At 34.2% G+C, this 27,860-nt stretch overlaps 1 protein-coding gene across 8 annotated transcripts in view; it reads left to right on the top strand.

Annotated features, from left to right (window-relative positions):
- The window catches only part of MYO16 (myosin XVI), a 513,348-nt gene that overhangs the window by 374,319 nt on the left and 111,169 nt on the right, over nucleotides 1-27,860 (top strand). For all 8 annotated transcript variants that reach the window (XM_039866287.1, XM_039866291.1, XM_039866293.1 and 5 more), the window contains 3 exons: nucleotides 2,827-2,999; nucleotides 5,360-5,440; nucleotides 5,747-5,952. In XM_039866287.1, the coding sequence (XP_039722221.1) occupies nucleotides 2,827-2,999; nucleotides 5,360-5,440; nucleotides 5,747-5,952 (460 nt within the window). The remainder of the gene's footprint in view (nucleotides 1-2,826; nucleotides 3,000-5,359; nucleotides 5,441-5,746; nucleotides 5,953-27,860) is intronic.

The following is a 27,860-nucleotide window of genomic DNA, read 5'->3' as shown; positions in this document are numbered from 1 at the left end:
GACAGAAAGATACCCAATGTCATGTTTTTAGACTCCAGTGAGGAATACTTCCCATTTCGTTCTGTACTATATAGAGTGATACGAAGAAAATGGCCTGAAGTAAATGACCCTTTGTAATAGGAAAGAAAGGCTAAAACTGTCTCGTCACCAGAGCTTTCTTTATCAGGTTCTAAGACTCAAAATGATGGCAGAATTTCTCTTTTTATTTCCTGAGAAATCTGTTCTCACCTCTCATTTGCTCAGCTTGTGGTCAGGACTCTAATGTTAGCATCCCAATGCACAATGGTATCTTTCTATGTCAGTAGGCTAATACTAGTGCTACTGGCCATATGACTCAGAGAAAGAGACAAACTGGTCAATTACATGTTTTGGTCCATATTTATGTCTAGTGTTGATAGATTGTGAAAGGCTTTTTTGCCCCAATTATACAAATAACATACTGCAATATTTATCTGCGCTTCCATACATACATAGACTTGCTATAAATGTAATTTTATATATTTAAATGGCCCATGGTAACATATATTTATTGTTTAACTTTATTTTGAAATAATTTTAAAGTTACAAAATTAGTACAAAGAACTCTCACATGCTCTGATCCGAGATTCATTTTTTTCATTTTTTTCTCTCACTCCTCTTCTTCTTCTCTTACTCTCTCCTCACTTCCTTCCTTCCTTCTTTCCTTTCTTGCTTCCTTCTCTCTCTCTCTCTCTCTCTCTCTCTCTCTTTCTCTCTCTCTTTTACATATATTTTCTGAACCATTTGAGAATAAGTCATATGTGTCTTTATAGCTAAATACTTAGGTATATATTTTAAAATCAAGGATATTATCTAACACCAGTAAATTGTCAAAATACTTAACATCGATAATGATAAGAATGTCTAAATCAGAGTCCCTGTAAAACTTTAGCATTTAATTTTGATCATTTTTTAAGGTGGCATCCTTCAGGTTTTTCTAATCAGAAGTTGCTGTTTTTCTTTGATAAGTAATTTATAAGGAAGTACTTTGAGACAATGTAAATATTCTCTTCCTCACAAAAATTTTACCTGTTAAGTTTTGCATAAATGAATGATTCTTATGTGAATTAATTATTTCTCTTATGGTTGCAAAATGTGATTTTCTAACCCCATTCTTCCATTATTAGTAATAATCTACTGTAAGAACTCCTCTTTCTAACTAATTATCAGTATATACTCATGAATTCTTCTTGTTTTTTTTTAACCTGTCTCTTTTTAAAAATTTATTGATATAATATATTGATTGATAACACCATATAAATTTCAAATGCACAGTATTATAATTTGGTATCTATATTTTATGGGATGCTCACCACCAAAAGTTTAGTTTATTCTGTTACCATACATTCGATACCCTTATTTTATTCAATGACTCATAATACATTACTATCATTATTTTGATGCTGGAATTGCCCAAGACGTGGCTAGTGAGACTCTTTAAAGCTAGCTTCTGTGTCCTTTTGTCAGGTTCTCATGATTTCTTTTAGCGCTTCCTTGCATTTTGGCCTTCCAAGATGTTCTGGGATTATTTACTTTGCCTCAGATCTAGAACCATCCATGTGTCCAAGAAGCCTTGATTCATTTTCAGGAGAGTAGTATTATTAAACACTAAGGTCTAGGGGCTGGGTGAGCTCATTTGTACTAGGGTGTCATGGCTTTTTGGCCCTTTCAGAACTACAAAATTTAAGATCTAGAAATAGATAATGTGTAGATATGTAGCTATTTATTAAGTGTCATGAATTTACGCTGATACCTATAATTTCAGTCCAACACCACAGGGCTCCTTTTTGCCTTCTTGCATTCCATAATTGTGTCTCCCTTCTGTGACACGCCTCCCTAGTTCCCCATTGATTTATTAATGTCATGACTTTGCATTGAATGCATTGCTAATAAATGTATTAGCTTGGGCAAGCAAAATAATTTGGATGTGGAAAAGGTAGAAACTAAACTGCTTTACTACTAAACATTGCTAACTGTCTGATGGGCTAAGCATGATCTTAAATGAGTTATGTATATTCACATTTTAATCTTGTAGTAATCCTCAAAGTAGGTATGACCATAATCATTTTATAGAAAAAGATAGTAAGGCTTACAAACTGTCTGCATCTAGATCTAGGTGACACAAGAAAAATGCCCTTTAGATCCTTAAACACCATATATAATTTTCACTATGCTATTTAAATTTGTTACCAAAAATCCATTCATCATGGCTCCAATTTCTTTCTGAGGTGTCAAGAAAGGAGTATGGGCTCAGAACTTGTATAACCTAACGTCTAATATATGTCAGCTTGCTTTTACCTTTGCAACTTAACGGGATCAGAAAAAGAGGCACTTTTTTCACCTAACAACTGATAGAACCAAATGAGACAGGGTCTCTACGTATAACCTGAGACAGATAAGATCTTGGGGAAATGTATTTCTGGGTAGTTATTTTCCTGGAATGGGGAGTTACTGACGGAATCCATATCTTCATGATTTGGTCAAGTGCACTGAAGCCCCTTAAGTCTGAGCAGGTAAGACTCTGTTCCAACAGCTAGGAGAGTAGTAAGTGACACTTAATTAGATAGCAAAGGGCCGAGTGCTCAGGCAGAGGATCAAGACTCCTGGCCAAGGGCAAGGAAGGTCAAAAGTCATCAAGTGGAATGATTAATAGTAGGGAAAATAAAATAGGGGCAAAAGGAAGGATAGGATTCTCAATTATATCTTCCACTCAGAATGTTTTAGTGTTAAGGCATTTGGATGAGGAATAAGTTTAATGTAAATAATGCTTTTAATGCCACTTATGATATTCATTTATTTATTTTCTAGCTAGTGAAAATGTCGTGATCAATCATTTGTTCCAGTCGAAACTGTCACAAACAGGATCCCTTCTGTCTTTGCATCCTTTTAAATTCAGAGGACATAAATCTGCCCTGCTCAGTAAGAAAATAACAACTTCTTCATTCATCGGAGAAAACAGGAATTATCTAGAACTTAGTAAGGTAGGAATTTTTGTGATTCTTGTTTGCTTGTTTTTAAGTTTGTTTAGAACATTTGCTTCTCTTTAAAAACACAATTCGAAATGCCGATGGAAATAAATTGACATTTTAATTTTTTTAATTAGAAAAGTTTTTTAAAAGAAAAGTTTGCCTACCTAAAGTATAACCATGAGAGGGAATAATATAGTAAAATATCTTCGAGTGAAAATTCAGTAGCTAATGCAGTATTAATAATGGTATTGGTTGTCTGTACAACATCCTATCTATGTTTCATCTCTGTGACTGTCTTTGAGATGAATAGGAAGTAACTTCAGGGATAGTAGGCTTAGAAGGAATTAACTTAACTACCCTATTTTGTTGACATTAATCACTTTAGAAGTTTCGATCTCTAAAGAATAAATTGTAGTTTCTTACAGATGTAGTGTATTTTTCAGGTGCTAGAAGGTTTTTGCTTTGTTTTGTTTTGTTTGTAGAGTGTTAACTTATTTTTTATTATACTATTTTATAATGTATATTCGTCCCACACAAGTATGGTTACACTTACAACCTAACGGTTCTGTTTGTGAAATAAACCTAAAAATTTAGTAAAGAGTTCTTTCAAATTGAAATATTTTAAGTTTAAAAATTCAGTGCCTTATTGTAGCCCAGTTTGTTTTGCTTGCATCTACCAAAATCATAAAAGATGAGAAATATGATTGGGAAAGTGTCCAGGACAATCATTTTTACATACTCAGTTGTAGCTTACTAAAATGCATTTTAGTTTACCAATAAAAATAAAAGCATAATTAAAATCAGTTCTATTTTAGAAGAGTGGCAGAAATGTGTATAACATATTAGAAATAAGTGTGTGGGGGCGGTAAGTGTGTGTGTTTAGTCGGAAGGCCCTAGATTCAGGGATCCTGTGATATAGCTGTTTAGCACTGTATGATCACAGGAATGCAGTCTCACTGAATACAAAATGGCATCTTTTACATAAAAAAGACAAAGGGTGAGAAAGATCTCTATCCCTGAGGGTTTCGCTGAACCTCTGGCCCTTCCTTTCTCACTCATCCTGGAAATCAAGAGTAAGAAATCACTACACACCTCTAAACTATAATTTTTAACCTTAATTATTAAACATTACCAGACATAGATGCCATTAGTCTTTTCCCTAAAGGACTGCAAAAGGGAAATAATTCATAGTAACTCCTTCACCCAGAAAGGGAAATTGAGTGTTCAATTTCAAGAGATGGAGATTTATTTATTATGATTATTCCTTAAGTGTTCCATTTCTCACTTCTCTTCAAACTGCCCTCATCCCTGCACATCCACCACTGTGACCAGCAGGGTAGGATTCTACCCACTCTTTAACTGACCATCACACATGGCTTTGTGTTTGTAGGAAAAGGTTGATCCTGGACCAGTCGCTTTATTTTATAGTCCCTTAATTTTACAGTCCCTTGTCCATTGCAATTAATCTTTTCAGTCTGACAGTTCATCTTAATGGAAGGAAATGAACTATTGTCATGGAAGCAATAACACCAAATTGAAGAGAGTGTATCATCAGAATGTTTTCTTCTATCAAGATCTTTTTATTTTAAGGCATATGATTTTGGATCAATAGATATGTTGATATAAGTCTGTGCGATTTTTTCAAATGTAAGAGTACATTAGTGGCTAAGGTTCCTTTTAACCCCTTGTGAAATTTAATTGATTACCTTCTAACCTTTATTTCTTTACCCGCCAGCTTTATTTCCACTGACATCTTTATCTCTATTATCATTTAATCTTTGCTACATGTGATTTTTTATTCTTTTAAGAGCTGTACATAATTACTTACTGAAGAAAACAGTCTATTGTCATTTTTCACAGACAAGTAATTTATTAACCCCTTTTAGCAGTTTTTTAAAAAGGAGCAAAAATAGGAAGAGAAAGAAAAAATGGGTAAGAAACTAATTGCAATCAATCTTAAAGGAACAAACCAATGCTTGTTAAAACATCCGATCTTTATAACATAAAATATACTCTTTTGCCCCAGAGTAAGCTGTTTCATGATAAATGTAGACAATAATTCAACCAGTAATAATGCCAGAATGAGTTTCCTGCACCACCACATGAGTCTAGATCTGTGTTCAGATCAAATTAAACTGGTTGCTGGATAGCGACAGCCATGTACTTGAGAGGTTGGCAGTAATGGTTATTTTTCATGTAGCTCCCCATTTTTCCAACTTATGTAGTGGTACTGATTTTTATAGTCTGTTTTAAAACTGTATGTGCCTGTAAATGAATTTACATAAATGCAGGGGTTAATTTTTTTCTTTTAAATGGAATTTAGTAACTAAATTTACTCACCCTTTATTTATTTATTTTTGTTTTCATTTCAGTTATTAAAAAAGAAAGGGTCTTCTACATTTCTACAAAGACTAGAAAGAGGAGGTCCGCTGACGATTGCTTCGCAACTCAGGGTTAGTGTTGTTTTCAGATTTTGAAACTTAAATTTTGATTATACCAACTGTTGAGGGTTTACATAGAATTTTCTCCATTTTTGACCCCTGAGTACTTTCAGAAAAAGTAAACACACACACACACACACACACACACACACACACACATTGACACGTCACAAGACACACACACACACAGAGTGAGTGAATGCATAATCAATTTAAAAAGTAATGGATTGAAGCTAAAGATTTTTATTTAAAAACTGCTTTATATTTTCAGTCAGTGTCTTTTTTGGAAAATCAGTTTGGTTTTACTTCTCTCCTTAGAAATCTCTAACGGATATTATTGGAAAACTTCAGAAGTGCTCTCCACACTTTATTCATTGCATCAAGCCCAATAACTCAAAGCTGCCAGATACTTTTGATAATTTTTATGTGTCTGCTCAGCTACAATATATTGGGGTGCTGGAAATGGTGAAGATCATTCGATATGGATACCCTGTTCGCCTTTCCTTCTCAGATTTCCTGTCAAGGTAAATTCTGTTCTTAAAACATTGCTTCCACTGCGCAGTGTAGCATACTGACGATACTGTAGCAAGCATCTTCTGATTTTTTTTTCTTTTCTCTAGCATTGCTTTTATTGTTTATATTCTTCTGTCTTATGCAAACAAAATACTCTGGGAAACAGTGAAATGCATTGACAAAACTAATGAAACAGTTACTAAATTTTGATAACTTGGAAATCATTTTCACATTCTCTTAAATTTGTGGATTTTCTTGGATTTACACATTTATAAAATTGTTGCATATAATGTTTGCATAAAAGTTATTATTTAAAAGAGGAACATATCTATATGATTATTTTCTCCTTGATGTCTACAAACAAAAAAAATTTTTTTTTAAGTTAGCGGTTAACAAACTACTCATGGCCAAATCCGTCCTACCACCTATTTTGTAAATGAATTTTCATTGGAACACAGCCAATGGTGAAAAGAATGAGAATGTCTGTTTTTAGGGAATCAAAAAATTAAAGAGGGTGGACAAAAATAAAATCAGGACCTATCTTTTAATTATATATTTGAAAAATGAAGTTTTAAAATAATATTGCTATAAAATAGTAATATTGATGTTACAAGAATAAAATCTAGCATTTATGGTTAAAAATTAGCTGTACAACTATAGTGTGAAAAAATCTTTTTGACAGACCATTCATTTAAGAAAAGAGATTTTGACTTTCTCTTACCGGAAGTTCAATTTGAGCCACTAGTGTGAAGCTGCTAAACTAAAATAAAACAAACCAAAAATTTTAAATTAATTAGTTGGAAATGTTTAGTTCAGAGCAAAGGGCATAATATTTATGACTAAAATTCTATGTTCAATTTTTTTTAACACATGTTTTTCCAGAAGAAAGAAGTAGCTTTTCTTTATTGTGTATTTTGGTCAATTTCACAAAAACATAAAGAAGAAAATAAAAATCATGCATTTTCTTGAGCAGTCTGTTTTAGAAAGACTGATAAAATATCTTCAAAAGAGAAGATAAAATCAGCCACATGTCAAGGTAAATTATTTGAGGAATGAGTATGTTTAACTTGAAGAATATATATTTCAGAATGACATAATATTTGTATTTTAAAACTTAAAAGATGTTTATGAACAAGGTAATAGACACATTGTCTCCTATTTATAGGGAAGAACTGTAATGTATTTTCCATACATAGTAGATTGGGCACTAAAAGTCATCCCTCCCACTCGAGTTAAGTACAAGTAGTCTCTGAATTAATGAATTTAAAACCTGCCTCTATACAAGTTTAAAATAATAGATCCCAAATACATCCCAGACCTTCTGAATGACAATCAGTAGGGAATGAGTTACAAAGACCCCCTGGTTTGTCTTGTGGTTTGGGTTAAGGTGACATCTACTAGTCTCAGAGGATGACAGGCCTTAATAAATTGTAGTTTGGTCATCAGTAGTGACTCCTTTCCTAAGCATTGCCAAGAACGGTGGTTTTCTAATATTATTCCGTATCAGAATCACTGTAGGCTTGTTAAAATACAGATTCCAGTGCCGCCCTCCCAGAATTTCTAACTCAATAGGTCTAGGGGAGGCCAGTTAATTAGCATTTCTAATGAGGTCCCAGGTAGGTGATGTTCACATTGCTGATATGTGGACAACCTTTTGAGAACCACTGGCCTTGAATACCTAGTCACTTGGGCACAATATCTTTGTTTTGTTTTATTTTGTTTTTCCCCAGCCAAGGGTTGAAAGTATGTGAATGCCTTGACGATCAAAGTAAATTTGTTGAGAAAGCAAAATTTCAGTCATTTATTGAACTGCTGAATTAAAAAATGCAAATTTGTCGAGATTCCCAAGTGATCTGTATGCACTTGGAGTTTAAGAAGCACTGTTAATGGATTCTTATATTGAATATGAAATAAGATTAATCTCACCCTATGAATGATTTTTTAAGTGCATTTTTAATGCATTTTCTTCCATTTTTAAATTTCGTTAGAGTGTCCTGGAATCATGGAATCAAAGAAGCTTTGTGTTAATTCTTAGTGTTTCACTAGTGTAATCTTTGGTAGCTGCATGAATCTTCCTGACCTCTACTCTAATAAGCAGTTACTTGAATTGCCTTATCCTTCAAGAAAAAGGTGGAGAATGTGTGTGTGTGTATGTGTGTGTGTGTGTGAAATGTTATATATCATAATGATTAGAAAATTCTTATTATCTTTTTATTTTCTTCAAATCCAGTTTAACATATCTACTCTACCTTGACTTATCTCTACTAAAATAGTATATACAATTACTATTTTTTAAAATTAAGTATAGTTTTTCATGTGTATGCATATTTTGCTATACTATGACTTCTAGACAGGGATCATCTCTTTTTCAGTCACAGTCCTTGTGCATTATAGGCGTTTAATTGATGTTTTTAGAATAAACCTAGCATTGTAAATTAATGATTATTCAATTTTCAGTAATGTTTTTGCATAACAGACCAGAGCCATACTTTATTTGTTTAAAAGAGTAGTGGAGGTGGTGATTGATACTTTTTGGTAAATGTTTGCATTCCTTTCACCCGCCCCTTATTTAAAGGAAATTTCTACTTATCACCCTTATTTGCAATGACATAGCAATAGAAATAAAATTATTAATTTATTTCAATAGAAATTTGTCATTTTAACTCTCTTAAATTAAGGATACCAGTCTGGAATATTATCACAAAAATGCTGATCCATAGAGAGATCATCACTTTCTATAGAGCTTGAATAAAATACAATCCACATGCTGTCACATCAAGAAATAACAATTTAATATTTATTCAGAAGGCTCATCAGAACTTTGAAATCCACCCCCAGGCAATCAAGCATTATATAAACAAAGCCTAGAGGTGCAATTTAATAGAAACTTTGGATCGCCAAAATATCAGATAACAGAATGTATTGTTCCTATGTAAAATATTTATTTTCTATTCATAGCACCTTGTCTTAACTGTTAGAGAATAAAGTCCTGTCAAAACAAATGACTTTGTTTGGTATATGAAAAAATAATGTGGTTACAAGAAAAACTGGACAAATAGGAAAAAGATATTCAGTTTCGAAGCAAGCACCTTCTTATCTGAACAGCATTTATTGTTTGTGAAATCCAACATGATGATAAATGTGGATAATGAACATGGCCATGGAATCTGTAAGCAGACGTGATGACATTGCAAATTTGCTCCCTGGTATCCTGGCTTTAATAACTTCATCATTCTGAGTCTTCCTAATTGAAACTAGAGACTTGTGTTAATTGAGAGGATCTTGTTTTGAGTAAATGTAGAAGTATGCTTGTTGAATTTTTTCTGATAGCATCAATAGCTTCCAAGAGGGATGATAAAGATGTAAGGTTCTGTCTCTCGTGGCAAGAGACTTCACAAGTTTAGATATATGAAGAACGAGGGAAGGAGCAGCAGAACTAAATTATTATTTAAAAATCATGATAACATAATAGGATTACCTATTGCTATGGACTGAATTGTGCCCCCTCATTTATATGTTGAAGCCCTAACTTCCAATGTGACTGTATTAGGAGATGGCACCTATAAGGAGGTAATTAATGTTAAATGAGGTCATAAAAATGGGGTCTTGATCCAACAGGATTAATGTCCTTATAAGAAGAGACACCATAGAATGCATTTTCTTTCTCCCTTAGATGAGGGCGTAATGAGAAGGCAGCTGTTTGCAAGCTAGGCAGAGAGCCCCCATTAGAAACTAAATAGCTAGCACCTTGACCTTGGACTTACCAGCCTCTAGAACTGTGAGAAAGGAAATTCTGTTATTTAAGCCACCCAGGCTATGGTGTTCTGTTAGGACAGCCTGAGCTGGCTAAGATAACTGTGTTTGTAGGTATGTGGTTATATGGTGTTAATAGATAGCAAAGCTGGACAAGTTATGCTGTAAAGTTTTCGGTACTTTATTTATGCTGATACTCATGTGCTAATGGAAGAAAATATAGTTTACCTGTATATGTCATGTGGTTTCAGAAACTGTGCTTTGTTCATGCAATCGTATCATCCTTTCTACCTTTTTCTCCATTTACTCTATGACATTTACTTGATATTCAAGATTCACTCATGCATCCTCTTCTTTGGAAAATCTTTCATAAAATCTTCAATTGGTTTGTGTACTCTCTAAGCTTCAAAAAGGCCTTGCGAAACACTCATCTGTTCATTCGATCACACTGGAAGTATCTATTTATGTGCCAATCTCAACCACTAGACCAGAGGTTAACAAACAATAGCCCACAGGCCACTCTGGCCTGCCACCTACTTTTGTATGACCTGAGAGCTAAAAGTGTTTTGTTTTGATTTTTTACATGTTTAAATTGTCACAGGATATCCTCAATTTTACCTCTTGGTGTACAATGCCTAAAATATTTATGCTCTGGTCCTTTACAGAAAAAATAGCTACCTCTGCACTAGACCATAGGCTCCTTGGATGAGTGACATCCCTTATTATTAAATGTCTACCTCTAGCAGAACATCTGAATCCATACTCTGTGAAATAAACAGAAAAGATCTAATATATTCTTCCTTCTCAATGACTTTCTTTAATGTTGGTTAGATGCTTAAGTTTGTGGGATTTTTCTGATGGCGTTATAAAGACAACTTTCACCAATATGTTCTGTAGAACAAGAAATCTCAAGTCAGTGACTTGCAACAGCAAAGATTTATTTATCTCTTATATTACATTTGATTGTGGTTTAGAGGTAGCACACGTAAGCTGAAATTAGCTCTGTGCTGGGGCTATTTTTCACGATAAGCCCAGGGCGAAGGGATAGCCTAGATCTAGAACACGACCTTTCTATGAAAGAGGGAAAAGAGAAATGGATGAATGGCTTTTATGACTTCTGCTGAGCTGTGGCCTATGGCACCCCCTTATATCCATAGGTTAAGGCAGTTACTTGGCCAAGGAGAATATCAATAAAGTGGAGGATTGTCCTAATCATGGGAGGTACTACAAAATACCTAACAAAGAGTGGAAATGTGTACACTTCTGGCTCTGTTATCTGTTGTTGTGTATCAGACCACCCCAAAACTTAGTGGCATACAATGACAATTTATTATTTTGCCCTGTTCTGTGAGTTAACTAGTTGGGCATTCTTGCCGGAGGTCTTTCTAACAGTCACAGCCATATAGCAGAAGAGATTGGTTAGCTGAAGGCTCAATGGACTGAATATACAAAATGGCTTCTTCACTCATGTGTCTAGTGCCTCAATGCCCCCGCACCCCCGCCCCACCGCCGCCCGCCTTATGGCCTCTCTCTCCAGAAGAATAGTCTGGACTTCTTACCTGGTGGCTTATGGTTCCAAAGGGCCAGAAAGGAAACCTAAAGGCTGGACCTAGCACTAGTATAGCATCACTGACCCTGTATATTATTGGTCAAAATGGTTGCAAACCAGCCTGGATCTTTTCAATGGGAAAGAAGCAATTGACAGTGGCCAACTTTGAAACAAGCTACCATATCGTCTTAAAGGGAGAACATGAAAGTAATTGGGAGCAATAAAAAAATTTCCATACCTATACATAGGAATTGCTATTATTTTCATGACTTGTAACCACATTATTTTTTCTCAGTTAGTGTATATGAGTTTGATGTGTTGAATAATATGATACCATCATGTGTTTTTTTACAACTAATAGAATTTTGGGGAAAGAATCATATGAGTCAGTGCTGAAGAAATGGTTTTGAGAAGTCCTTAAAGGTATGGTACCATGCCGTGTACCTTGTGTGGTACCACACCATCTTTTTCAAAGCTATATTTAATACCCTGTATGCTTGTGACATTATAATTAATAGAGATTTTCAATTATGATCTGTGCCAGATTTTAGTCATATGTATCTCTACGCAGGGTGCTAACCCTGTAAATTTTCTGCCTCTTCTATATTTAAGAAAGAACTCATTTGGAATATAACTCTGGATCTTGGGTGGCAAGCTTCTCAGGGTCATGTCCATCATTCATCTACAAGCTTGTTTATGGTTGGCAGCGGAGAGTAGGACAACATCACTACGGGGAGAGCCTGACCCTTTAATGAGGTGACTTTATTTAGAAAAGACAGAAGGACTTGTCCAGTAAAAGCACCACAAGGATTGCTATTATGTTTGGCATGATGAGGGAGCACGATCTGTGTTTTGAGATTGTTGCTGGATGAGATCCCTGTTAGAAATAGTCTGAATCATTTAGCTTGTTTAAATGACACAGTTGTTGCTGAAAGGTCAAGCTGTGAAAGAACACAGCCATGATTAAATTGGGTGTGGGGAGAGGAATGAAAGAAGACACACTTCAGTTTATTGGATTAAACTAATGGGCAGCGGCTGCCCAATGAAGCAGAATCATCAGTTACAGATATGGGTTGGAATCTTCTAAAAGTTTTCCTTGTTACATGAAAGTGATGCCAGTTACTGTCAAAACAGCTTTAATAGAAATGTGAATTAATAAGTTCAGGAGCTACTAAATATTCTAAAAGCTTTAATTGGCAAAGGAGAAATTTTCTTCAGGGTAATTTTGCCAAATCTAACTGTATTCTTGCTGCTAAAAAACTTTGTGCAAGATTGGCTGATTGTCTAAGGTTTTAATGATGTTTGGGAGGAAAAAAAGCCTTCTTACTTTTCAATGGAATATAAAATAGGAGAGAGAGGTATAAATAATAGATTCCAGAGGTCATTTCAACTTAAACATAATTAAGTATATTTTAAAAGGAATTTTTTTACACTGATCAGTGGATCATGTATCAAAAATCTCCCCATCATCTACTCTGAGGATCTGCAGACTTTTTCTATAAAAGGCTAAGTAGTAATTATTGTAGGCTTGCAGGCCATAAGGTCTCTGATACAACTACTCAACTCTCCTTTGTAGCAGAAAGCAGCTACAGACAGTATATAAAAGAATGCGTGAGCCAGTATTTCAGTATACTTTATTGACATAAATAGAAGGTGGTAATTTTAATCCAAGGGTAGCTAATTTTTTATCTAGTCTCATTCACCCTCTTTATGATCGAGTCAGGAAAACAAATTTCATAGGAAAAAGGATGAAGAATAAAAGATGACTGTGATGTTTTTGCTTTTATACTTCATAATCTGGTTTAAATCCTAATTTTTACTCTAATAAGCTATATGATCTCCCATGACGGCATCTATTCATTCATTCAGCATTCATTTCTTTATTATTTATTCATTAATTCTTACATTATACAAGTCTTTTACTGAATCAAAATGTCATTATTACTTGAGAATTCATTGTCAGCAGCAGGAATATCACGAGCATTATCATCATTGGATATCATGGTGAACCCACTGTGGGTCAAACTCTAAATCTGCATTTTATACTGATTATTCTATTCATCAGAATCTTCATAGGTAACTACTCTCATTATACAAATATTAGTTATTATGTAATTAATAATTGCTAGGGCTTTGATTTAAATTTGCCTTAAATAGCATGTATCAGTGCTAACCAGGCACTAGGCACTGCACTAAACTCATCATGAGTATTATTTCATTTAATCCTGATAACACTCCCATGAGTTGTATTTTTAGTGGCATTCCTGTGATATAGTTGGGAAATTAAGGTCCCAATGAGTTAGGTACTAGTCCAAAGTCTCACACCTTGTCCCTGAGGACGTTTTAACTCCTCCACAATGCAATATTTGTACTGATATTGGTCCCATTCCAAAGTAGTTGTTTTGCTTTGTTTTTTACTTTTTCCACTATGAAGTACTATTTCTTTATGCTTGACTGTAATTAGCATCCACAGGCCATAGGACAGGAAAGCCGGAAGAGCACTATGACATCAGTGGGAAAAATATATTCCTGGAGATTTCTAAAACTCATTGGTGGGTCCTTCATTTTGTATTATCTTTTCTCTGTGTCCTAAAAAAAAAAAAAAAACTAGTCCAGTTAATTTTGTGGAGTTTCATGGACTGCAAGTTGTTCCCATACTCAACAACCATCTTGGAAATTTATACCTTGGTGACAGTGCAGCTGGGTGATGGAATGTGGATGGATCAGTCATGACCTCTGAAAAATTAGCTTGAAGATAAGTAAGAAAAGTGAGCCTTGAAAATGGAGAACTACACATTTTCATTTAAAATAATGTAAAAAATGAAAACAAAATGACATTAATAACTTTCTAACCACCTTGGAAGCAATACTCAAAATTGACCAGTCTAAATAATTTGACATGAATATATAATTCCACCTGAGTCAGCATTCAACATGAAACAAATGAAATCAGGGTGATTATTGCTATTACAGGAAGATAGACAAAAACTGTTTTCATGAATTCAATATTCTGTCAGTTGCATTGTATTTTTAATACAATTTTGAAAGTAAATGAAAAATTCAATCCCAGATCCCAAACCTTATTATTTAATATTTGATTTATCTGGGCTTCTTCACTTCCCTCCAGTGATGTAGCTTAATGTTTTTAATTATAAGTTATGTCAGGTAAAAACATAATCACAAAATGACCTTGTTTTCAGGACCAAACTAGTTTTAAATAATTACCTTTAAGTTGCTCGTTTCATTATTTATAAATGATTTAATTCTGTTTATAAAACAATAATGTTATTTAATGTGACTATTAGTATGTGATAGTTTTAATTATATCTGAATAATCTTGATAATTCATGAGTCTACAATGAACCTCAGGTCATCATTCAGATCTTTGAGAGGACCTAATTAATATCATCTTATTCTTTATCTAATTTTTGACCAAAGTGAGAAGACAAAAGAATAAGGCAAGGAGAGATCAAAATGTCACCTTTCTTGCACATCAAGTCTAGATTAAAGGATACTGCTTGGTGAAAGAGGCAGAAGTGCCTGCTAATAAGACCTAAGAATTAGGCAGACTTACCCCCCAGTTATAGACAACTTGGACTCAGGTGGATCTCCCCATGAAGAAGGCTGTTCAGGTAAGGCTTGGAGCTCGGAGAACCCAAGAAAAACAGTTTCTTTGCAAGCAGTTTGTTCACAAGCAGAGGAGAATGCTCTGAGTTTTTTTTCTCACCAAAATTACCCATGAGATTAGTCACTCATTTCACCTTCCCTTATGAAGTGGTTCAGAGTGTCACCCTACCACCGCATCTAAGGCAACAACAGAAAATAAGAGGAAGTTTCCTTGGTTAACCCTCCGCAGTGTTTTGTATTCTAGAACCATTGGACCCATCCAGAAAGTCTGTATACAGCTAGGGATGTGGTCATACACCTGAGAGTATAGTCTTTCAGAACATTCCTTCTCTCATCCTCATGAACACCCCACTGTTCTTCTGTGTTTCTCTCTGACCACTAATAAGCAACACATATTTTATACCCGAAGATTCTAAAGTGGGCCAACAATGAATTACTTTAATTGATCTCAAGGCCACTCTGTATACAAGGTTGTGAATGCATTCTATTTCCCATCCCAACCCGTCCTTGGACACGTTGTCTAACAGAGACCATCAGTTATTCTGCAAATAGAATAAATGATAATATTAAAATAAAACAAAGGAACAACTCAACAAAATCAAAGTAGCTTAGATATTCCCCAAATTCGACTGTAAATCTTTTTTAAGTTCTCAATGAGACATGAAAAGTTAAAGATTAATGCATCTTGTAAACAAAGTCCAGAGATACTCAATTCCAAAGGAATTGAAATCCCATAACTGATTATCTTGTCTTTTGGAGTTAAATGTACAACATTTCGTATGCATAAGTTAAGTTATTTCTCCTAAATCATCTTTTTTTATTTTCTTTTATTATATTACTTGACTCAGTCTTAGGTAACGAGGTTCCAGACATCTTGGTTGAGCTGAACCCTTCATTGTCACAGTCTGTCTGAGCTGGCGTTACATTAATCTATTTGGGCTGCCATAACAAAATACTATAAACTGGGGACTTAAACAACAGACATTTATTTTCTCACAGTTCTGGATATTAGAAGTCTAAGATCAAGAGGCCATGGCCATCAGGGTTGATGTTTGGTGAGAGCTTCCCCCTTGAGCTGTTCTCCACCTTCTCTCTGTGCACTGTGGTGAGAGTGAGAGAGTGAGAGCAAGAGTGAGAATGAGGGAGCGAGAGACAGACAAGACTGAGAGACTGACAGACAGACAGGGCACTCTCTGGTATCTCTTCTTAAAAAGACCTTGAATTAGGACCCAACCTTTATGACCTCTTTTAACCTCAATTATCGCCTTTTAAAGGGCTCTATTTCCTAACACAGTCACATTGGGGATTAGGACTTTAACGTGTGAATTTTGGGGGACACAAACATTCATTCTATAGTAGTCATAGACTACTATATGGACGTGGCTAGTTCAGGCCTCGTATGGTGTGTCAACTCAGTGTCATGTCTCATTATCTTCACATTGAGAATTCAGTGAGTAAATAGGAGGCATAAGGTTACTTAGACACTAACTTTATATACACTAAACTTAAGACTGTCTAGTCTCTAGAGAAGTTTATTATAGATAGGACTATTTTATAATCTAATATTTAATGTTGCTGAAGACATGTAGTATATTGACCAAACTACGACATGTTTTATAATGAAATTGGGCACTAGAAATAATTTTGACAGGAAATTGAGTATAAACTGGGACTATCCCTGGCAAACCAGGACATTGGTACCCCCAGCTATCTCTACCTTGCACATGTCTTCTTGTGTGTCTCATACCATTTCTAACAGGATTCTTTAATCTCTGCCCTTCCTAATAGACTCAAAGCTCTATTAAGAAAGAACTTCTACTATATGCACATAATAGGTGGCCAACAAATATTTGTTCACTGAACTAAGACATGAATGAATAATGTTTTAGTTTTCTGTATAGTTTTATAGTCGAGCTCTAAATTTTGTGTCCAAGATATAGCATTCATTGATTTCCTATATGAGATTTATTAGTGGGCCAAAATAGTAGGTATTATTATCTAACCAGCTTAAGCTTTGGGGTTTTATTATGCCTAAATATTTTAGGCAGCCATTTAGACTGCAGTGGGAGAAAATGATCCCAGTCTTGCCTTTGTCACAGTTTAAAATATTTTTACTCCCCCCAAATCACTGAGTCATTCTCTGAAATTTCTAGCCACATGAGAATGATAGAATAATGCATAGATTAATACTCCTGTATTGATTAAAAATTGGCATCATTTAATATTTTTTCTTTGTTCTTTAAAATGCTTTAACTAAAAGCACCCTCTGTGATATAGCAAAGGTAGAAGGAAATTTTGCAGTAGAAATATTTTTAGCAATAAAAACATCAAATCACAATAGACACTGTATTGATAATCTGTGTTTAGAGGAGAAGCTATTTTAAGTAAGGGTGATTTACAGTTAGAACTGACCCACTTTATAGTATTTTCACAGTATACTCAATTGAATCTTCTTCCACAACTACATAATTGTAAGACCCTATTACTTAAACTTGTAAGACCCTATTACTTAAACTTGAGAACTTACTCTTGTCGCAACTTAACAAGTAAATATTTGTATTATATAAAATGAAGCTGTCTATGTTTAGCAGAATTCAATTTTAGAATAAAAGTAATTTGTTTTATTATTAGTAAATCCATAGTTTTTTTAAAAAAATTCTTATTTCTAAAAATATGACGATGTATTTTAAAACTTTAAATTAATATTCTTACAAACCTCTCTCCATTTATGACCAAAAAAATTCCCAACAGATTTCTTCACTGGATCTCAACTACCTTTCCACAGCTGTCAAAAATGGAATAACTTATATTAGGAAGGAATTTTGAATATATTCAAAATGATGAGATTTGCAGAAAGATAAATCCTAGAGTGGCCTGAAAATTATCAATGCACATGGTGAGGGACTCAAGAGGAAAATACTTTAATACGAATGACTTGAGCAATCTCAACAACTGACAGATGGTTAGAGATAGGGGCAATCTGACATTTTTCTAGCTCTGATCATCATAACACTAAAAATCAGAGTCCCATTCAAGAACTAGAATACCAAATATGGCATTCATCAAAATCATGTCCTTCTTTTTTTGAAGAAACTTCTGTTAGGTCTCTGAAAAGCTAAGAATTGGAAGTAATTATTTATCCATTAGATACAGTAAAGCAATGATTATTTAACAATATAATAAAACAAGGAAGTTAATAGCTACACATTTTCCATTAGCGATGACCTACACATCATTTTAAGGTTGACTTTTATAGAATCATCAGGAAGAGAAGTTTTAAAAAGAGTCATCATATGGGCTATTAAAAAATTTGGTTCTGTCCCAATGGAAGGTGTATTGGAGCAGGTATAGATACAGGATAATTCATTTTCTATGCCCAGTATACCCACTGTCAAGACCAACATGGATGCTATAATCATCACCCCGCACTTGAACTAAACAGTTCAGTACTATTTATTTAGGTGTTTTTATATGCCGACTTCTAATTATTAATTGTGTTTTAATCATTACTCCAAATAAAGAATATACCTTCTGATAATAGAACATGCATCCCCCCCGCCCAATGCCTAGCCCAGTACCCTTATTTATGGCATTTGACGGAAAGTCTCATCCCACAGAAGCTTCTGTGTTCCAGTCATGTGTCTTCTTTCACAGTCTCAGTAGCTTCACAATACAGTTAGACTCCCTTAGTAAATACTCTCATAGTACATGTTCACAGAGAACAGTTAATTTCTACGTGGCATGCTATAATGTACCTTAGAAATGTAATATTTCTTTTCCTATTCGGTGCTTTATTATTGGAATAGAAAAGATCTTTATTGGAATAAAACTATACCATGATATCTTCTCACAATTTTATCTAGATGCAACCTTAGTGATGTGTACCAGTCTTCTTTTTCAGAATATGTGCCCAACACCTAACACAGGGCCTGGTAAAAGGTTGGTGCCCAATAATTTTGTTGTTGTTCTTAGGAAATAACAAATAAGAACTCAAATTATCACTGGCCATTTTCCAGGGAATGCTCTTCTCCTTATGTTTTTGCTAATGTTCATAAAATCTGTGTCATTAAACACACACACCATGCATGCATGTATTCTTCAGACCAAATTCTTGAAATTGATGCCTCTCAAACATAGCAGCTCAGTAGACTCACTAAGTTTTTTTGGTTTTTTTGTTTGTTTGTTTGTTTTAATTATAAGTGGCTGAGTAGGGTGCTGAGCAATAGGTTAGGTTGCCAGATAAGATACAAGATACCCAGTTAAATTTAAATTTTAGATAAACAATAAACATTAAGGATTGACAAAAATGCTTACCTCTCAACAATGCCATAGCATTTTTTGAACCACAGTTGTAAACATTCTCCTCTCTTTTCTTTCCTCTTTCCTTATTTTCTTTATTCTCATCTTCTTTCCTTTCTTTCCTCAGAAATTTCTGGACTATCTACTATGTACAAGGAATTCTTAGCTATACGAGCTAATCAAGTGCTTTTGCAATTCTTTTAGACTTGGGTATTCAAATCTATTATTTTTATAAAATATCTTTCCATTTTATAATTTCTTATTACACTAATGATTGCTAAATGTTAAAAGTATTGGGTAGAAGAATGGAACATCTTTGTATCATACTATGGAGAGCAAATTTGTTGATCTGTACTCAAAAATACCAAGAAAAAAGTTAAATTCTTTCATTTAGTGTACATTGTAATCTCTGTCCCATTTTTCAGAGATGAAGGGTATCTACTTAAGCCTGGAAAAAATATATAGAAATATATATTTTAAGATACAGATACATATTTTCCGATACTTTCATGAACTGATAACTGTAGGCATATATAGAAATGTGGTCATTTAGGATGTGAATTGACCATTAGGACACTGACTAAAGTATGTATTATGATCATATTTTACTGAAATGCCTGCAAACACGTTGACCAAATAATAGATTTTTTCCTACTCTTCAGTATAACCTACTGAGAATAATCCTTATCCATTAAATATATATATAACTGTAACATCAAAAATATAATACATCATCTAAAAATTATATAATTGTATTAAACAATGTTACCCCAAAAACCTAATTTAAAAACTGCAACACATCAAATACAAACTACTGATACTTAACAGTTTTTGCTGTTGACCAGACACTGTCAAAACATGCATCATGTACTCTTATAATCTAGCAGTTATGTGTGCTACATGTGATTTCCATTAAAATCTTAAATTCACTTCATCTGACTCCATCTTCCTAGCTTTTTTCCACCAAGAGAAGATACTTCTCTGGTGTTTACTTAGCATGCAAACTAAACATCAGAAGGAGCGAGAATTTTGGTTTCTATTATAGGCATGTGGGACAGATTTTTTGTTAAGTTTCTCTGAATTCTTTTTGCGAATGTAAATTTACTTCTAAAGTCTTTTTAACAGTTTTAATAAAATATAATTGGCATGCAATAAACTGCACCTGTTTTTTGGTTTTTAAAAATGACAAATTTTAACATAAACCTACATCCCAGAAACAATTCTACAAATCAAAATGGTGACCATATCCACCATCCCATAAAGATACCACTTACCCTTTTGTAATCTCCCCTTCTTACCTATCCCTACTTCATCCTGAAACAAGCATTGATATGCTTTTGTTTACTATAAGTTAGCTGCATTTTCTAAAATATTTTATAAATGGAATTATAGAGTAGACTCTTTTCTGACTTCTTTCACTTAGCATAGTAATTTTGACATCGTCTATACAATTGTATCAGTAGTTTATTGAGTATTATTCCTTTTATATGTTTACTCAACCTATTGAGTAAACATTTGCGTTGTTCCCAGTTTTTTATTGTTGCAAATAAAGCCACTATGAACACTATGTACAAGTCTTTGTGTGGACATGTCTTCATTTGGGAGTGAAGAGATATAAACGTAGGAGTGGAATGGCTAAAGCTTATGGTTAAAGTATGTTTAATTTTTTAAAAACGACCAAATTGTTTTCTGAAATGATTGTCCAATTTGTATATCCTCCAACAGGGTATAGGAGTTCCAGTTGCATCATCTCTAACACTTACTTTGATCAGACTTTTTCATTTTCTACATTCTAATGGATGTGTGCTAGTACCTAATTGTGATTTTACTTTGTGTTTCTCTAATGCTTAATGATGTTGAGCATATTTCCATGGGCTTATTTGCTATTCGAAAGTCTTTGTTAGGTGGATTTTCTTGCCTAATTTTTCATTGGATTGATTGTGTTTTAGAGCTCTTTATAGATTATGAAGACACATGTATTAGTTATTTGGTTGGCAAACATTTTCTCCAAAACTCTGTCCTGTCTTCTATATTGTAGAAAAGATTGTATAGAATTGGTGTTAATTTTTCTTTAAATGTTTGGTAGAATTTGCTAGGGACACCATTAGGGTATGGAGATTTCTTATTCTGGGGGGATTTTAAGTATAAATCCAATTTCTTTAACAGTTCTAGGGATATTTATGTTGCCTATTTCATCTTGATTTTATTTTAGTAATTTTGTGGTTTTTAAAGAATTATTCTGTTTCATCTAAGTTGACAAATTTATTAATGTAGAGTTGCTTGTAGCATTCCATTATTATCCTTTTAATATCTGTATGGTCTTTGATTAGATCCTCTCTTTTGTTCCTGATACTGATAATTATGTCTTCTGTCTTTTTTTTTTTCTTATCAGTCTTGCTAGACCTTTTTTTTTAAAAAAAATTAGGATCTTATCAAGATTCAATGTGGTCTACAATTATAATTGACACATAAATTGATACATAAGAGATATCTATAATTATAATTGGTACATAAAACAATGGTGCATCTTTGACACATAGTAAAATAGAACTCATAGGTACCTGTAGTTGTTGCTTCTCATAGAGGTGTCTTGCTAGACTTTTATCAATTCTATTTATTTATTCAGAGAAAGAATTAGGTTTTGATTTTGATTACTTCTATTGTTTTCTTTTTTTTTAATTTAAGGACATTGAAATTTTTACGAAGTTGAATTTTTCTGCCAAGAACACATAGTGTATATGTCATTTTGCTCAGGTGTACATATTTAAATTTCAGGAACTTAAAAAAAACTTCCCCTTATAGATTTTGAACATTTCTTATTAATTTATGTCTAAATATTTTAAATTCTACTATTATAAATGGAGTCTGGATTAATGAATTATTCAAATCAATTTCGTTGATTTCAGTTCTTATCTTTATTATTTCTTTCCTTCTGCTTGATTTAGGTTCATTTAGCTCTTCTTTTTCCAATCCTAAGGTGGAAGTTTAGATTAGAGTTATGAAATCTTTCTTTTTTTTGGATGGAAACATTTAGTGTAAATTTCCTTTTATTTGTTTAAGCGGCACCATCAATCTAATGGATCATTTTTTTCTAATGTCTCTTGGCCTAGAATCCAGGCAGCTCTAAACCCAGAAGTCGGTATTGGTGTAAACAGAAACTGTTTTAGAAGTCTTCTACTTCAGGCTCAAGCGGCAGGACATTAAACATAAATCTCAAAGCATGTGGAAGTACACTTTTTAAAATTTTCTCCATTCTCTCCTGTCTCATCCCAAGCAGTCCTGTGGCAGAAGGCCCACAGGCATCAACCATTCTGAGGAAGGGCTCCTTTCCTCCCTAATCAGAACAGTAGTGGTCCAAAGAGGATGGGGTAAATGTCTACTGATCTTTTCACTTTAACGTCTAACCTCAGAAGCTTGCCCTCGATGCAGTGCAGTCATGGAAGTCCACAGTGGAGAAGGGGAATAAAGCCCCAGACTTCAGGCTGGAGGACAGAGAAGGGAATGAGACACTTCTAGTGAGATTGGGAAGGAGGAAGAGCTCTGAAAAGTGACACAATAAACCTATTTATAAAGCCATGACTCACCTCCATGCTGTGCGTGTGTGGATCTTTTATTTATTTCACCTTTTTTTGTTCCTGTTTGATTTTTATAGACTATTCTTTAGAGCACATTTAGGTTCACAGCAAAATGGTTGAAAGGTAAAGAGAGTTCCCATATACTGCCTGCCCCCACGCATGCACAGCCTTCCCCATCATCAACGTTCTCTATCAGAGGGGCACATTTTTCACCACCGATGAACCTTCATTGACACGTCATCATCACCTAAAGTCTGTAGTTTCCTTTAAGATTCACTCTTGATGGTGTACATTCTCACTTTTATTTTTATTTTGTTAAAAATATTTTAAAGATATTTTTATGAGGTGAGGTATTTTAGGTTGATGTATTTTTCTTTTGGTATTTTAAAGAAGAAATTGACTGTCATTCCTAGTTTGGTTCTTCTGTTCACAGTTTTTGTTTCTGTGTGCCTTTAGCATTTTTTCTTTTTTTTTTTCATTGTTTTAGAGTAATTTGTGTACCTGGGGGTTTTTGTGCGTGTGTGTGTTTTATGCTAAGGATTCATCAAGCTTCTTGGATCTATGAGTTTCTTAGATCTATGAGTTTATCAAATTTGGAAAAATTTTGACCATAACTTCAAATATATTTTCTATCTTCCTTCTACTTTTTCTCATTTAGGAACTACAATTATGTATATATTAGGTACTTTCAGTTGTCCTACAGATAACTGATGCTCATCACTGATCAGTGCACATCTTTTTCATCTTTTTCAGTCTTTTTTTGTTTCATTTGGGATAGTTTCTATTGCTATTGAGATTCACTGATCTTTTCTTGCAATATCTAACCTACACTTAATCCAATCCAATGTATCTTTTTCTAATTATTGTAGTTTTCATCTCTAGAAGTTCAATGTAGATCTTTTAAAAATCCTTCATGTTTTTAATATATTTTTCTCTTTCTTTTAGTATCAGTCTATTAATCTCATTATCTGCCATTTCTGGGTCAATATTGATTGATTAATTTTTCTCTTTATTTTTAGATTGTGTTGTTCCACTTTGCATGCCTGGTAACTTTTGAATGGATATTATGATAGAGGTTATGAATTTTACTTTTTCAAGTGGTGCATATTTGTATATTCTTATGAATATTCTTGAATTTGGTGTAGGAAACAAGTTGTTTGGAAATAGTTTTTTATTTTGAGGTTTGCTTTTAAGCTATGTTAGGTAGAACCAGAGCAGTATGTAGTCGAAGGCTACTTATTTCATACTACTGACGCAAAACGATTGAGTACTCTATCCAGTGTCCCGTGAATTTTGGAATTTTTCACTCTGGGTGTTGGGAACAGCCCTGCTTCATTCTTGTCTTTGCTCTGGGGTTGATTTCCTCTCATCCGTTTGGGTGCTTCCTTTCAGGGACTTAGAGAATTTATGTACATTCATGTCCTGTTCAGTGTTCTGCTGGAAACTTGAGGGGAAAACTCTGAAGATCTCTGCAATCTTCTCTAGGTGCAGTTCTCTCTTCGCCGATTCTCTGATCTATGAACTCAAACTGCCTAGGCATACCTCATCTCCCAGTTCTGTCACTCAACTCAGGGAAACCCTAACGTTTTACTCAGGACCCCTTTTTGGACCACAGCTTAGTACCACCATCCCCCACACCCATCAAGTAACCTAGGCAGCCTTAGGTCTTAACTCATTTATTTCCTGTCTCTTAGGGATCACTGACCTTCCTTGTCTGGCGTCCATTGCTTTACGTATTTTTTTCAGTTTTAAGTTGTTTGTGAATGGAGGGTAAAACCAGTGGTTATTCTTTCATCTTGACTGGAAACAGAAATCTATGAACTTACTTACTTTTTATATTGGTTTCCTACTAGATGGGTACTTTATCTATTAAATTGTTCCTGTGAGCATTTATAATTTATTATCACAACAAAGAACTTCTTAAAATGATGGCATTATTTGAAAGCTTGTATTTTTTTTAAGATATTTTTTTAAAAATTACACTTTTCTGTTTGATTTGTCAGATTATGTATACCAACTTTTTCTAAACAGACTTGTATCCCTATAAAAATTAACATAGAGCAGCTGGTATTTTATAAAATGATGATGCTAGACAAGAGATTGGGATAGGAAGTGGAGGCGAATACTATATTTGTTTGAATGTGCATGAGATTTTAATTAAGCTAAAATTAAGCATGTTAGAAATTGTCCAGGAAGCTGATGACTTTCATTCTTATTCTTAGGGAATTAATGGGTTGGAAGCTTCTATGACCAAAATGGTCAGAAAAGAAATTTATGCACCGGGTTCTGAACAGACTTATGAAATTTCTGTTCCCTGCTCTGCACACAAACACACAAAACTGCTTTGGCTCAAGAAAAATGTGCTACTTGCTTTGACCACAGTAGAATTTTTAGAGTTAGTAAGAAATGTGCCATTCTCTTATTGATGATTTTTCCAGTGATTTAACCCAGGGAAACCCTGAGACATTTTAAAAAAAAATTAAGGTATTTCAAAATTTAATAAGTAAAGAGAATAGGAAGATATACTTTAAAAAATTACCTTTCACTTAAATTTCTCATATGTTACCTTAGAAAGCTTTACAAAAACCATTACCTGAAAATATGGCTATAGCCTCTTACCTTTATCAGTGCAGGAATAAGGCTCAGAAATGGAGATTTAAGCAAATACCTTTGGTCATTACTATGTACTATTACCATTCTATTTCAGTAGTCAAGGAATATATACACACACACATACACACACACACACACACACACATATGTATGCATATATAACTATATTATGTAACATTATATTAGCATTTCTAACAATAATCTGTTTCAAAGAAACAAAAAACCTGATTAAGACAGGCCTTGAAAGATATAGGCCATATATGTAAGTCTTGTACATTCTCTTCTCAGGATTCTCATGTTATTTATTCATTTGGTTAGAAATATAAAGTCTTTATATGAAGGTGCAGATACACTTTCTTAGCATCATTCACCAAAATATTTGAAATTAAGAAAATTAGCAGTCACAAATAAAATCTAACAAAATATAATGTCATATTATGCCCATACTTTACTTCCCTCTAACCATTATTTCTTGTGCTAAATCTTACCCATTCTTTAAAGATCTAAAAGTTTGATAGCTAAAAGACATCTCTATAAAAGTTACTCATTGGAATTAATGTTGAGTTCTTACAAACTACCTGAGGCCATTTAAAGTGTTGAGGGTACAAAGATGAATATGTCTTGTCCAAGTTTGAAGTATCACCCAGTTAAGTGGGACAAATAGATATATAAGATAGTTCTATGGTGTGTCATTGGATCCTAGAAGTAAAGCCTGTTATCTACCAGATGAAAGTACTCATAGGGATTCCCTAGGAGTCATGAGTTATGATGAGAAATAAGCCCATTGAAGGGGGTGATGGAAGAATTCCAGACTTAAAATGGGACTAAGAATAATAAGGTAGTTACAGCTAATATGCATAAAAGGAAGGAGGTGAGAAGCATGAAAAGGTGTACAAAGGAGGACATTCTCACTGCAGTAGCCTGAGAACAAGCAAAGAAAATGGAAGCAGAGAGAAAGGCAAGACCTGTGTATTATGGGGTACAAAACTTGGGATTTATCTTGTAGCTAAGAGGGATTAAACATTTAAATTAGTGTAATAATGTGGCCTTATTTTTTTTTTTAAGCTAGCTCAGGAGTCAGCAAACTTACCCTTGGACCAAATCTAGTCAGCAGCCGGCTTATTAAATAACGTTTCATTGGCCCGCAGCATACTCATTTGTTTGCATATTGCCTATGGCCACTTTCCTGGTCAAAGGCAAAATTGAGTAGTTGTGACACCAACGTATGGCCCACAAAGCCTAAAATATTTTCTGTCTGGCTCTTTACAGAAATGGCTCGCTGACTTCTGAACTAGATCTCTCTAGCATGGAGTTTCTCAACCTTGAGATTTGACACTTGGGGTCAGCTAATTCTTTGTCAGGGTGGGCTGACCTACATGTTGTAGAGTATTTAGCAGCAGACCTGGGCTCTATCCACTAGATTCTGGAAGCACTCCACCTTCCCCATCATGATAACCAAAAATGTCTCCAAACCTTGCCAAATGTCTCCTAAGAGGGCAAAATCACCTCTGGTTAAGAACTACTTCTAGCAGCTAAGTGGAGTTTGGTATTAAGTGAACTTGATCATAGCCAAAGTTGAAACAGTGGGAATTTGAATGGACTGAAAGGGCAGATGTGGAAAAAGAGATATTTTAAATGTGAAAATTGCATTACTCAGTGATTATAGACACAAGAGTTCAGACGTGAAAATTGGAGATGACTTCCAGAGGTTAGTTTGGATTTCAGTATTGTGCCTCAGGTCAGTGTTAGGTACACTTAACTCAGAAATAATAGTGGAGGAGACGCAGGTGTCAGGGGGAAGAGAATGAGTTCAATTTTAGATGTGGTGGGTTCAAGTATTTATACTATGCTAAAATAAGAGGGCTGATAAACTATTGAATATGAGAGAAGTATGGTGGAAGATGCATATTGGAATGTCACTAGGTTATAACTAGTATTAAAAACTGGAGTTGTAGATGAAAACCAATGAGTGCAGTGTCAGAACAGCCAAGAGAGAGTGAAACCTGCCGAAAAAGACAAAAAGTTTCTGCCATAGAGAAAACCAGAAATGAGAATGCAAACTGTCCACTATATCTCTAAGTTAGGGAATGACTCACTGAGGATGCCACATAGAAGAAAAATTGTGTATGAAAAATTGAGGCATAAAAGATAGTCAAGAATTTTTGAAAGGTATAATAAGACAAGAAGAAAAAAGATCAAGAGTCAAGAACTCCATGGCCTCCAAGGAATACTGTAAGGAGAGACACCACTTAATGCTGATTAGCAACACTTCCAATAGTGTAAGTGAGCAAGACACTTTGCTTAAATGTTTTATAAGGGCAGGTTCCTGGTAAACCTCTAGAATGTACAGATATCACACTTGGCAGATGGCAATTATAACAGAATGAGAGGGTTTTCAAGGGCACCAGAATCACACCAAATATTTGCAACAGTCTGTAGAAGAGACAGAGTGTTTGGGGTTTGAACTCTTGGGAAGTCATAGCTTGCATCTCTTTCTCCCTCC

Source organism: Pteropus medius, unplaced genomic scaffold, assembly GCF_902729225.1.
Source record: "Pteropus medius unplaced genomic scaffold, Ma_sr-lr_union100, whole genome shotgun sequence".
NCBI lineage: Eukaryota > Metazoa > Chordata > Mammalia > Chiroptera > Pteropodidae > Pteropus > Pteropus medius.
The sequence above is the reverse complement of the archived record's forward strand: the minus strand, read 5'-3'. Positions and strand labels throughout refer to the sequence as shown.